Consider the following 13461-nt stretch of genomic DNA (forward strand, 5'->3'; position numbering starts at 1 on the left):
TTATTATTATTAACACAGGCCTGGGAGTCGAAGGACCTGGGTTCTAACCTCGGCTCTGCCACTTGTCTGCTGTGCAACCTTGGACAAGTCACTTCACTTCTCTGGGCCTCAGTTACCTCATCTGTAAAATGGGGATTAGGACTGTGAGCCCCATGTGGGCCAAGGATTGTGTCCAACCTGATTACCTCGAATCTACCCCAGCACTTACTACAATGCCTGGCACATAGTAAGCACTTAACAAATCAGTACGACTGGTTGATTGATTGATTAACAAATACCATAAAAATAAATGTGGGTTCCAGGCAGCATTCATTCATTCATTCATTCAATCGTATTTATTGAGCACTTACTGTGTGCAGAGCACTGTACTAAACACTTGGGAAGTACAAGTTGGCAACATATAGAGACGGTCCCTACCCAACAGTGGGCTCACAGTCTAGAAGGGGGAGACAGAGAACAAAACAAAACATATTAACAAAATAAAATAAATAGAATAAATATGTACAAATAAAATAAATGAATAAATAGAGTAATAAATACGTACAAATATATATACTCATATAGACAGGTGCTCTGGGGAGGGGAAGGAGGTAAGGCAGGGGGGAGGGGGAGGGGGAGGAGGGGGAGAGGAAGGAGGGGGCTCAGTGTGGAAAGGCCTCCTGGAGGAGGTGAGCACTCAGTAGGGCTTTGAAGGAAGGAAGAGAGCCAGCTTGGCAGATGTGTGGAGGGAGGGTATTCCGGGCCAGGGGGATGACGTGGGCCGGGGGTTGACGGCGGGACAGGAGAGAACAAGTCATGGTGAGGAGATTAGTGGCAGAGGAGCGGAGGGTGCAGGCTGGGCTGGAGAAGGAGAGAAGGGAGGTGAGGTAAGAGAGGGCGAGGTGATGGACAGCCTTGAAGCCGAGGGTGAGGGTTTTTTGCCTGATGCGTAGGTTGATTGGTAGCCACTGGAGATTTTTGAGGAGATTTTTGAGGCAGCAGCAGCTGCAGCAGGAACCAGGCTCAGGCCCTTATTTGTTGTCTGTGAAAACGTGGGTGACAAAACCCACAGTGGTGACCAAAGCCACTGACGTCCAGGTCATGGCTCCACAGAACTGCCTCAGTCACTGTGCTATGGCCATTTCTTCCATAAATGGGCCCTGCACGTAAAAAAAGGCTACACGTGCACTTTGCAGTGTGCTCCACCCCTTGTCATCCATTTTTCCTAGTGTACTCTGTGCCCAAGCAGGAACCTGACTGGCAAAAAAAGAGAATGCAAATCGTGCTGTACGAGCCACTAGCCCTGTATTCCATTCCTTCCCCGGGGCTCTTGGTTCAGAAGTCTCAGGATCGAGGCTGGTCCTCCTTTCCTGACCATCATTTTATCAGTGTTCACATGTGTGTCCTTAGTAACAATAATAATAATAGTGGTGTTTGTTAAGCACTTTACTGTGTGCCAAGCACTGTTCTAAGCATTGGGGTAGATACAAGTTAATCTGTGTGGCGTGACTGGCTGTGTCTCAGGGTTTGTGTAGTTCTGTGTCTAGATTTGTATCTGTATGGTTCTCGCTCTCTTTCCCCTACCTCTGTCCTGTCTATGTCCCCCTCTCATCTTTGTCCCCTCCTTTCTCTGACCCCCCCCTTATTTCTGTCTTTGCATTTTCTCTCCCTCTCCAGCTCTGCACCTCTCTGATTCTCAATTTTTCTGACCCACTTGCAGTTTTAGCCCACTTTGAATTTACAAATATCTGCTAATCTTAATTTGCACATCCCCGACTCACCCCCTCTAGCTAATTTCTATGCACCAGACGACTCGGCCACTCTTGCATGGCGGGTCAGAGTCCCCCACGGCAAGATTTGCTCTATTTTAGAGCAGACCTTTATCAAAATTCAGTGAACAGCAATCTTCCCGGGGTCCTCAGGCCAGGAGCCATCTGGGGTCTTAGACCTACTAAGAGGTCTGCTGCTGTAAGCAGAGCCCGCAGCCGGAATCCCCCTAACCTGAATCCAGGAACTTCAGTTGAGAGCAAATGGGCTTCCGACCCAAAGAACCAACTTTTTGGTTCTTTTGTCTGATAAGAGCTTTTTGTCCGGTAATTTCTACTCAGCCTGCGTTGGTAATTACATCCTCAAAGTCTCCCTCTGGTGCTCTGCCCTTCGTCGACACTTCCTCTTACCCTAACAAATACCTAATAATAACTTTTGGTATTTATTTAGCACTTAAGCAAACCACTGAACTGCACGCTGGGATAGAATCAAGATATGTCAGTTTGGAGAGAGTCCCTATCCCACACAGGGCTCATAGTTTAAGCAGGAGGGAGAACCAGCATTCAATCCCCATTTTACAAATGAGGAAAGGGAGGCACAGAGAAGTTACTTTCGTTCAATTCATTCAATCAAATTTATTGAGCACTTACTGTGGGGGGGGGGGTACTGTACTAAGCTCTTGGGAGAGTACAATACAGCAATAAACAGACACATTCCCTGCCCATAACGAGCTTACAGTCTAGAGCGGGAGGGACAGTAAGCCCTGAGATCGAAATGGTGGCCTCAATCCCTTTTGTGTGAATCCAGGATCCGCTAGTCTTCCATTGTGATTCTGCTGTGGTGAGACTTCATACAGTCTGTACAGCTGATTTATTTGCTGTGGTGTATAACATCTGAGACTCTTTGCTGAAGGATTTAGAGAGTTTGTCTTGGTGACTGTAAGGTTTTTTTTTTTGAACATAGTTTTTCCTGTCACAAATATTTCTATTTTTTTTTTCATTTGACTTGCCCAAGGCCACACAGCAGGCAAGCAGCAGAACCGGGATTAGAATCCAGGTCCCCAACTCCCAGGCTATTCCCACGAGACCACTCTGCTTCTCAAGGCACAGTCCTCATCCCCATTTTACAGATGAGGCCCAGAGAAGTGAAGCGACTTGCCCACGGTCACACAGTGGACCAGTGGCATTGCCGGAATTAGAACCCAGGTCCTTTTGACTTTCAGGTCCTTGCTCTACCCACTAGGCCAAGCTGAGGTAGATACAAGGTAGCTGGGTTGAACACAGTCCCTGTCCTACACGGGGCTCACAGTCTTAATCCCCATTTTACAGATGAGGGAACTGAGGCCCAGAGAAGTGAAGCGACTTGCTCACGGTCACACGGTTGGCCAGTGGCAGTGCTGGGATTCGAACCCAGGTCCTTTTGAGTCTCAGGTCCGTGCTTTACCAACTAGGCCAGAACTAGGGCTGACACCCTCTTGGCCGGAGTTTTTAGCTTTCCCGCTTGGTTGGGGCGCGAGCCTGTCCCCCAACTTCTGCCAGGCTCGAGCCATAGGAGGCTTTCCCAGACTGAAACCCCCCATCCTCTCCTCCTCCTCCCCTCCCCATCGCCCCCACTCCCTCCCTCTGTCCTCCCCCCTTCCCCTCCCCACAGTTCTTGTGTATATTTGCACATACTTATTACTCTATTTTATTAATGATATATATATAGCTATAATTCTATAGTATTGACACCTGTCTACTAGTTTTGTTTTCTTGTCTGTCTCCCCCTTCTAGACTGTGAGCCCATTGTTGGGTAAGGAGCATGGCTCAGTGGAAAGAGCCCGGGCTTTGGAGTCAGAGGCCAGGGGTTCAAATCCCGGCTCCACCAATTGCCAGCTGTGTGACCTTGGGCAAGTCACTTAACTTCTCTGGGCCTCAGTTACCACACCTGTAAAATGGGGATTGAGACTGTGTACCCCAGGTGGGACAACCTGATTACCTTGTAACCTCCCCAGCGCTTAGAACAGTGCTTTGCACATAGTAAGCGCTTTATAAATGCCATCATTATTATTATATGTTGCCGGTTTGTACTTTCTAAGCGCTCAGTCCAGTGCTCTGCACACAGTAAGCACTCAATAAATATGACTGACTGAATGAGAGAGATCTATAATTCTATTTATCTATTTTGGTGGCATTGACGCCAGTCTACTTGTTTTGTTGTCTGTCTCCCCCTTCTAGACTGTGAGCCTGTTGTTGGGTAGTGACTGTCTCTATGCAGCATGGCTCAGTGGAAACAGCCCGGGCTTTGGAGTCAGAGGTCATGGGTTCAAATCCCGGCTCTGCCAATGTCAGCTGTGTGACTTTGGGCAAGTCACTTCACTTCTCTGGGCCTCAGGTACCTCATCTGTAAAATGGGGATTAAAATTGTGTGAGCCCCCCATGGGACAACCTCATCACCTTATAAACTCCCCAGTGCTTAGAACAGTGCTTGGCACATAGGAAGCACTTAACAAATACCAACATTATTATTATTATTATTATCTGTTGCCTATTTGTCCTCTCCCAAGCGTAGTCCAGTGCTCTGCACACAGTAAGCACTCAATAAATACGATTGAATAAAACAGTGCTCTGCACACAGTAAGCGCTCAATAAATACGATTGATTGATTGATTGATTGAAGTGCTCAATAAATACGACGGAATGAATGACTGAATGGTGACGGGGGGGGGGGGCCCGCTCGCCTCCCTTCAGCCCCACAGAGCATGCACACAACCACGGACACAGGCGGCTCCTTCGCCCCCGTTGTCACTGAGGACAGTTTTATTGCGCTTAAACGGTAATGGTATTTGCATTTGTTTAGCGCTTACTATGTGCAAAGCACTGTTCTAGGCGCCTGTTATCAACGAAAAGGGCTAACATATGGGTTCGTTTAGTCGATGAAGAGACGAGTGACTCCGAGAGAACGAGTCATAGATCAGGGCAGTAGGAAAATGGTTAGCAGCCCGTTCACCCGATCATCATCATCATCAATTGTATTTATTGAGCGCTTACTGTGTGCAGAGCACTGTACTAAGCGCTTGGGAAGTACAAGTTGGCAACATATAGAGACAGTCCCTACCCAACAGTGGGCTCACAGTCTAAAAGGGGGAGAAATTATAGAAATTATATATTTCTATAATTATATAGAAATTATATATCTATATAATATATCACTCGTACCTGATGGGGTACGAGTGACTGCAACACCCAAACCACCGGTGTAAATCGGCGGCAGGGTTCGAGAACCCAAGGTGGTGACGCAGATAGGAAAAATGACTCGGAGACATGAGTCCAGATAGAGCAGTAAAGGAGGAAGGAGGCTACCTGCCCGTTCACCTCCCGAGAGAGGTACGAGTGACAAGCAGCCCCGATCCCATTCCCACTGTATCTTTTATTGAGTTACAGCGAAGCAGGGGCGAGCAATTGGGAATTTCAGAAATCCAATTAGGACCGACAGGATGTTATAAATTATCATTATTCTCTGTTTTCACTGTCTTGTGCAGGGTGTTGTTATCTGCCCTATGACCTTGCATAGATAGGTGTTACTTGTTACTGGCCTTGAAGACATTCTGTTGTTGATCCTCGCATAAAATACAAATAACGTTGTTCTCTCGGCCTGCACATAATGGAGGGTTACTGTCAGCATGCACAAAATGGAGTCAGTCATGTCAAGTCCGCTAGTGGACAACACACTGAAAGGCGGCCCGCCCGGGCTCAGGGGTGCTCGTAGCCTGTGGGCAGGGGGTTGACGTGAGGGTTGTGGAACAAGGTGTGGTTACCATCACCCCAGGAATAGGGCTGTGAAGAGAGAAAAGAGGGAGTTACGCATCAGGCAGAAACTCCTCACCCTCGGCTTCAAGGCTGTCCATCACCTCGCCCCCTCCTACCTCACCTCCCTTCTCTCCTTCTCCAGCCCAGCCCGCACCCTCCGCTCCTCTGCCGCTAATCTCCTCACTGTTAGGCCTCGTTCTCACCTGTCCTGCTATCGACCCCCGGCCCACGTCATCCCCCAGGCCTGGAATGCCCTCCCTCTGCCCATCCACCAAGCTAGCTCTCTTCCTCCCTTCAAAGCCCTACTGAGAGCTCACCTCCTCCAGGAGGCCTTCCCACACTGAGCCCCCTCCTTCCTCCCCACCTTACCTCCTTCCCTTCCCCACAGCACCCGTATATATGTATATATGTTTGTACGTATTTATTACTCTATTTATTTTACTTGTACATATCTATTCTACTTATTTTATTTTCTTAATATGTTTTGTTTTGTTCTCTGTCTCCCCCTTCTAGACTGTGAGCCCACTGTTGGGTAGGGAGCGTCTCTAGATGTTGCCAACTTGGACTTTCCAAGGGCTTGCTACAGTGCTCTGCACACAGTAAGCGCTCCATAAATACGATTGATTGATTGATATTTATTCTACTTATTTTATTCTGTTCATATGTTTTGTTTCGTTCTCTGTCTTCCCCTTCTAGACTGTGAGCCCACTGCTGGGTAGGGACCGTCTCCAGATGTTGCCAACTTGGACTTCCCAAGTGCTTACTACAGCGCTCTGCACACAGTAAGCGCTCCATAAATACGATTGATTGATTGATATTTATTCTACTCATTTTATTCTGTTAATATGTTTTGTTTTGTTGTCTGTCTCCCCGTCCCAGGCTGTGAGCCCACTGTTGGGTAGGGACCGTCTCTAGATGTTGCCAACTTGGACTTCCCCAGCGCTTAGTCCAGTGCTCTGCACACCGTAAGTGCTCAATAAATACGACTGAATGAATGAATAGCAGGCGCTTAACAAGTGCCACCGTTATGAGCGCTCTCCCCTCAGAAGGCGGCCTGCTTGCCCGCCCTTTCCAAGCCAGACATCCTGCGCGCGCGCCCGCGCAGATGGGCCGTACCTTGGTGCGGATGCGGAGGTGGTGGTAGGCGATGAATTCTGGGCGCTGGTGGTCGTGCTTGGCATGGAGCCAGGAGTTGAGGGTGCAGACGGCCACCCCGGGCAGAGCCACCACGAACGTCAAGATCTTCCAGGTTTTCGCTAGAGAGGGGAAGAGGCCGAGGAAGGGAAGGAGGGAAGAAGGAAAGGGAGGAAAGGGAAGAAGGAATGGAAGAAGAGGGAAAGGGAGAAAAGTAAGGGGGAAAGGGAGAAAGGGAAAAAAGGAAGAGAGAAAGGGAAGAAGGAAAGGAAGAAAAAGGAAGAGGGAAAGGGAGAAAAGGAAGAGGGAAAGGAAGCAAGGGAAAAAAGGAAGAGAGAAAGGGAAGAGGGAAAGGGAGAAAAAGACAAAAGGGAAAAAGGAAAGGGAGAAAAGGAAGAGGGAAAGGGAGGAAAGGAAGAGGGAAAGGGAGAAAAGGAAGTAAGGGGGAAGGGAGAAAGGGAAGAGGGAAAGGAAAGAAGGAAAGGAAGAAAGGGAAGAGGGAAAGGGAGAAAGGGAAGAATTAAAGGGAGAAAAGGAAGAAAGGGAAGAAGGAAAGGGAGAAAAGGAAGAGGGTAAGAGGGAAAGGAAGAAAGGGAAGAATTAAAGGGAGAAAAGGAAGAGGGAAAGGAGGAAAGGGAGAAAAGGAAGAGGGAAAGGGAAAAAGGAAAAGGAGAAAAGGAGGGAAAAGGAAAAAGGAAAAGGAGAAAAGGAAGAGGGAAAGGGGGAAAGGGAGAAAAGGAAGAGGGAAAGGGAAAAAAGAAAGGGAGAAAAGGAAGAGGTAAAGGAAGAAAGGGAAGAATTAAAGGGAGAAAAGGAAGAGGGAAAGGAGGAAAGGGAGAAAAGGAAGAGGAAAGGGAGGAAAGGGAGAAAAGGAAGAGGAAAAGGGAAAAAGAAAAGGGAGAAAAGGAAGAAAGGGAAGAAGGAAAGGGAGAAAAGGAAGCAGGTAAGGAGGAAAGGGAGAAAAGGAAGAGGGAAAGAAGGAAAGGGAGGAAAAGAAGAAAGGGAAGAAGGAAAGGGAGAAAGGGATGAAGGAAAGGTTGTGAAAGGCAGAAGGAGCCCAGAAAGGGAGAAACAGCATGGCCTAGTGGCAAGAGTATGGGCTTAGGAGTAAGAGGTTGTGGGTTCTAATCCCAGCTTTGCCACTTGTCTGCTGTGTGACCTTGGGCAAGTCACTTCACTTCTCTGTGCCTGTTACTTCATCTGTAAAATGGGGATTGAGACTGTGAGCCCCACGTGGGACAACCTAATTACCTTGTATCTACCCCAGCGCTTAGAACAGTGCTTGGCACATTGTAAGTGCTTATCAAATACCATCATCATCATTATTATTAAGTGCTTAGTACAGTGCTCTGCACACAGTAAGCACTGTGAATGAATGAGAAGGAACAGAGGCCCAGGCCAGGCTATCTTTCTTCCCCCCAACCCCGAGGCCAGGCCTTTTTCCCCCTGTCATTCATGCCTTGCCTGGGTATCAGAGAAACCCCAGAATGGACGATAAGAAGCCTGATTTCTTGGAGTGGGGGGAAGAAGCCCCAAAACGAAATGTCCGGGATCTGGGGGAGGATGCCTTGGTCACACTCAGTCACACTCACCTCCTGCCCCTCCGTGGTCCCCCTTAACTGCCGAAGCCAGCCCTCGCCTCAGGCTCAGAGAGCTTAGTCGTGGGGTCAACGCCATCTCGGTGGGCAAGAGTGGGAGCCAGTGGTCACAGATCCCCTGTCCTTTCACTCTCCTTCACTTTGTCATTGCTCTCCTCCCCTCTCCCTGGGCCAATCGCCTGGAATAGCTATTTTTAGAGGGCTGGCTAAATTTAGGGTGGCACCAGAAGCCTGAGGGAAAGAGCAGGAGCCCCTCACAGTTGGCTCTCCACCTCCTAACAATTGTTGATTCGGCCTCTAATTTAGGAAGAGGGACATTCACCGACTGCCCTGCTTCTGCTGGGTTGCCCTCTGAGCAGAGGGAGAATGCGCTACTTCTACTGGGGTGTTAGTGGGAAGGGTCCTCATAGACAGGGAATGCGTCACTGCTTGTTTTGGCCTTCCCAAGTGGTTAGCACTCTGTAGGGTGCTCATAAATCCTGCAACTATTCACTGGATGGAGAAAAAGGTGCCTAAAAATGGAGAAGGGACCTGTATTTCAACTTTCTGCCGACTTGCTCTCGGCCTCAGAGTGGGAAGGGGTAATAATAATAATGGTAGTTGCCAAGCACTGTTCTAAGCGCCTGGTAATCAGGTTGTTCCACATGGGGCTCACAGTCTCAATCCCCATTTTACAGATGAGGGAACTGAGGCCCAGATAAATTAAGTGACGTGCCCAAGGTCACACAACAGACAAGTGGCAGAGCCGGGATTAGAGCCCTCTTCCTCTGACTCCCAATAATAATAATAATAATAATAACAGCATTTGTTAAGCTGTTACTATGTGCAAAGCACTGTTCTAAGCACTGGGGAGGACACAAGGTGATCAGGTTGTCCCACGTGGGGCTCACAGTCTTAATCCCCGTTTTACAGATGAGGGAACTGAGGCACAGATAATAATAATAATAATAATAATAATAGCATTTGTTAGGCGCTTATTATGTGCAAAGCACCGTTCCAAGCGCTGGGGAGGACACAAGGTGATCAGGTTGTCCCACGTCGGGCCCACAGTCTTAATCTCCATTTCACAGATGAGGTAACTGAGGCCCAGGGAAGTGAAGAGACCCGCCCAAAGTCACCCAGCTGACGAGTGGCAATCCTGTGCCGTTTCCACTAAACCACACTGCTTCTCCCGAGAGGATTGGAAGACAGAGTGAGGACACTCAAAAGCAAATCAGGTACCCATTCATTCATAGAATGATCCCAAATTAAGCAAACAAGACATAGTGTTTGCTCTCTAGTTGCCTAGCATCTAAAATATACGAACACGAAATAAGCAGAATAAGGATTTTTCAGTTCAACTGTAAATTTGAGGCCAAGGGGACATGTCTTCTACCAGGTATACTCTTCCAAGTCCTTAGTGCAGTGGTCTGCATGTAGTAAGCACTTAAATATTTAGAAGGTTCATCCGCAGCCCATATTTCTTGCTTTTCTGCATAAATTTGAAAAGGCAACCAGCTGGAGAGGATTTTCCTTCTAATCCACAGTAAATGTCACTTTCCATGTAGCAAGCTGACACTGCACTGAAGTAGTGAATAATTGACTTCAGGCCTTTTTCACACCACCATATATGCTGGCTCTAATGTCAGCTACGGAAGACACAGTATCTTTATAAACTGAAAAACCCGTAGGCTTTTTTAATGCTTCTGCTAAGTGAAAGAATTAATCTGAATCTCATTTTAGGGTGATGCTGTAGGCAAAACCAAATCAAAAGGCTTGATATCAAAAATCACTGAGAAAAACCTAGTGAGAGCTCACCTCCTCCAAGAGGCCTTCCCAGACTGAGCCCCCTTTTTCAATCAATCGTATTTATTGAGCGATTACTGTGTGCAGAGCACCGTACTAAGCGCTTGGGAAGTACAAGTTGGCAACATATAGAGACAGTCCCTACCCAACAGTGGGCTCACAGTCTCCTCCTCCCCATCCCCCCAGCCCTACCTCCTTCCTCTCCCCACAGCACCTGTATATATATTTGTACAGATTTATTACTCTATTTTACTTGTACATATTTATTGTTCTATTTATTTTGTTAATGATGTGCATTTAGCTTTAATTCTATTTGTTCTGATGACTTGACACCTGTCCACATGTTTGTTTTGTTGTCTGTCTCCTCCATCTAGACTGTGACAACCTGATCACCGTGTAACCTCCCCAGTGCGTAGAACAGTGCTTTGTACATAGTAAGCGCTTAATAAATGCTTATCATTATTATTATTCTCTGGGCCTCAGTTACCTCATCTGTAAAATGGGGATTGAGTGTGAGCCCCACGTGGGGCTATCATTATTATTATTATTATTCTCTGGGCCTCAGTTACCTCATCTGTAAAATGGGGATTGAGTGTGAGCCCCACGTGGGGCTATCATTATTATTATTATTATTCTCTGGGCCTCAGTTACCTCATCTGTAAAATGGGGATTGAGTGTGAGCCCCACGTGGGACTATAATCATTATTATTATTATTCTCTGGGCCTCAGTTACCTCATCTGTAAAATGGGGATTGAGTGTGAGCCCCACGTGGGACTATCACTATTATTATTATTATTCTCTGGACCTCAGTTACCTCATCTGTAAAATGGGGATTGAGTGTGAGCCCCACATGGGACTATCACTATTATTATTATTATTCTCTGGACCTCAGTTACCTCATCTGTAAAATGGGGATTGAGTGTGAGCCCCATGTGGGACAGGGACTGTGTCCACCCTGATTAACTTGTATCTACCCCAGTGCTTAGGACTGCACTTGGCACATAGTAAGCACTTAACAGTACTGTTATTATTATTATTATTACCTCTGCCCCAACTGCAGGAAGTGCTTCACTCAGAGTTAATAATAATGGCATTTATTAAGCGCCTACTATGTGCAAAGCACTGTTCTAAGCGCTGGGGAGGTTGCAAGGTGATCAGGTTGCCCCACGTGGGGCTCACAGTCTTCATCCCCATTTTACAGATGAGGGAACTGAGGCCCAGAGAAGTGAAGTGACTTGCCCAAAGTCACACAGCTGACAATTGGCGGAGCCAGGATTTGAACCCCTGACCTCTGACTCCCAAGCCCGAGCTCTTTCCACTGAGCCACGCTGCTTCTCTAGTCCCCCCTCACTTCCAGCACCAAAGCCCCACCTGTGCATGAACTGTGGCCGGAGCTTCAGGTAATGCATCCATCCATTCATTCATTCATTCATTCATTCAATTGTATTTATTGAGCGCTTACTGTGTGCAGAGCACTGTACTAAGCGCTTGGGAAGTACAAGTTGGCAACATATAGAGATGGTCGCTACCCAACAACGGGCTCACAATCTAGAAGGGGGAGACAAACAACAAAACAAAACATATTAACAAAATAAAATAAATAGAATAGTAAATATGTACAAGTAAAATAGAGTAATAAATCTGTACAAACATATATCTGGTCAACCCCCATGGCTGCTCTCTGGGGAACAGCCCTTTGCCTTCCCTGAGTGCAGCCACTGTACTAAGCGCTCGGGAGAAAACAATACAACAATAGTCACACTCCCTGCCCACAACGAGCTTACGCTCTAGAAGGGAGAAGGCAGACATCAATACAAATAAAATACCACTGTTATTATTATTATTATTTTATTATTATTAGTGATGTTAAACTCTGACTTGACTTTTGCCCACTTCAATCCACGTGGCTTTCACGCAGTGAGAAATCACAAGTCACTTCTATAAATAAAGTGGATTTTGAAGGAAAACTCTGACTGCAGTGCTTTTCGCATTGCAAACCTAGTTTGTCCCATGTCATTTTTCATTCATTCAATCGTATTTATAGAGCGCTTACTGTGCGCAGAGCACTGTACTAAGCGTTTGGGAAGTACAAGTCGGCAACGGATAGAGACGGTCCCTACCCAGCAGCGGGCTCACAGTCTAGAAGGGGGAGACAGACAACCAAACATATTAACAAAATAAAATAAATAGAATAAATAAGTACAAGTAAAATAAATAAATAGAGTAATAAATATGTACATACACATGGGACAACCTGATCACCCTGTATCCTCCCCAGCGCTTAGAACAGTGCTTTGCACATAGTAAGCGCTTAACAAATGCCAATTATTATTATTATTATTATTATTATTATTATATATACAGGTATAAAGATATATACATATATACAGGTCATAAGTATAAAAATATGTATATACACAGTCATAAACCGCTGCTGCTTCCCCTCCCTCCTAATCCTTTTTCAACTCTTCCTGAGATTCTTTATGATCCCAAATAAAACAGGAATTGGGAAATAATAATAATAATGGTATTTCTTAAGCGCTATACTGCGTTCCAGGCATTGTACTAAGCACTGGGGTGGATACAAGCAACTTGGGTTGGACCCAGGCCCTGTCCCCCATGGGGCTCACGGTCTTAATCCCCATCTTCCAGATAAGATAACTGAGGCACAGAGCGGTGAATTGACCTGCCCAAGGTCACACAGCAGAAAAGTGGCAGAGTTGGGATTGGAATTCCTGACGCCCAGGCCTGTGCTCTATCCACTAGGCCATACTGCTTCTGATTCCTCAAACTTCCCCTCAGATGCAGGCCCCGGAGAGCCGTCTTGCCTAGTCTTCAGCTGGGCTCCAGAATCGGATCTAATTCCAATCTGTGCCGGAGGGAAGCCCAGCTCCCGAGGAGGACTCAATTCGTGTTAGGAAGAGTCTGACTTCAGCTCTCCCTTTAAAGTGTAAGCATAGTTAGCCGATCTTCACCTCCCCTCCTTCGCCGCTGCATTTTAGGACGCGTGGAATTTTAAGGGAAAATCTCAGGAGGCAGGGAATGGAATGGACTGCAGGGAGGACGAAGAGGAGGAAATCTCCAGTGGCTACCAATCAACCTACGCATCAGGCAAAAACTCCTCACTCTCAGCTTCCAGGCTGTCCATCACCTCGCCCCCTCCTGCCTCACCTCCCTTCTTTCCTTCTCCAGCCCAGCCCGCACCCTCTGCTCCTCTGCCGCTAATCATCATCATCATCAATCGTATTTATTGAGCGCTTACTGTGTGCAGAGCACTGTACTAAGTGCTTGGGAAGTACAAGTTGGCAACATATAGAGACAGTCCCTACCCAACACCGTGCCTCGTTCTCACCTGTCCCGCCGTCAACCCCCGGCCCGGAATGGCCTCCCTCCACACATCCGCCAAGCT

The 13461-nt window shown here is 47.1% G+C and overlaps 1 protein-coding gene across 1 annotated transcript; it reads right to left on the minus strand.

The window, feature by feature from the left end:
* Positions 1–5316: 5316 nt before the first annotated feature.
* On the minus strand, positions 5317–8389 carry LOC119942579 (cytochrome c oxidase subunit 6A2, mitochondrial). The gene is made up of 3 exons (XM_038763422.1): positions 8261–8389; positions 6651–6790; positions 5317–5561 (listed from the first exon to the last, which is right to left on the minus strand). The coding sequence occupies exons 1-3, from the start codon at positions 8343–8345 to the stop codon at positions 5478–5480; spliced, it is 309 nt and encodes a 102-aa protein (XP_038619350.1). The 5' UTR covers positions 8346–8389; the 3' UTR covers positions 5317–5477.
* Between the last annotated feature and the right edge of the window lie 5072 nt (positions 8390–13461).

The sequence above is a fragment of the Tachyglossus aculeatus genome, chromosome 21 (assembly GCF_015852505.1).
Source record: "Tachyglossus aculeatus isolate mTacAcu1 chromosome 21, mTacAcu1.pri, whole genome shotgun sequence".
Lineage (NCBI taxonomy): Eukaryota > Metazoa > Chordata > Mammalia > Monotremata > Tachyglossidae > Tachyglossus > Tachyglossus aculeatus.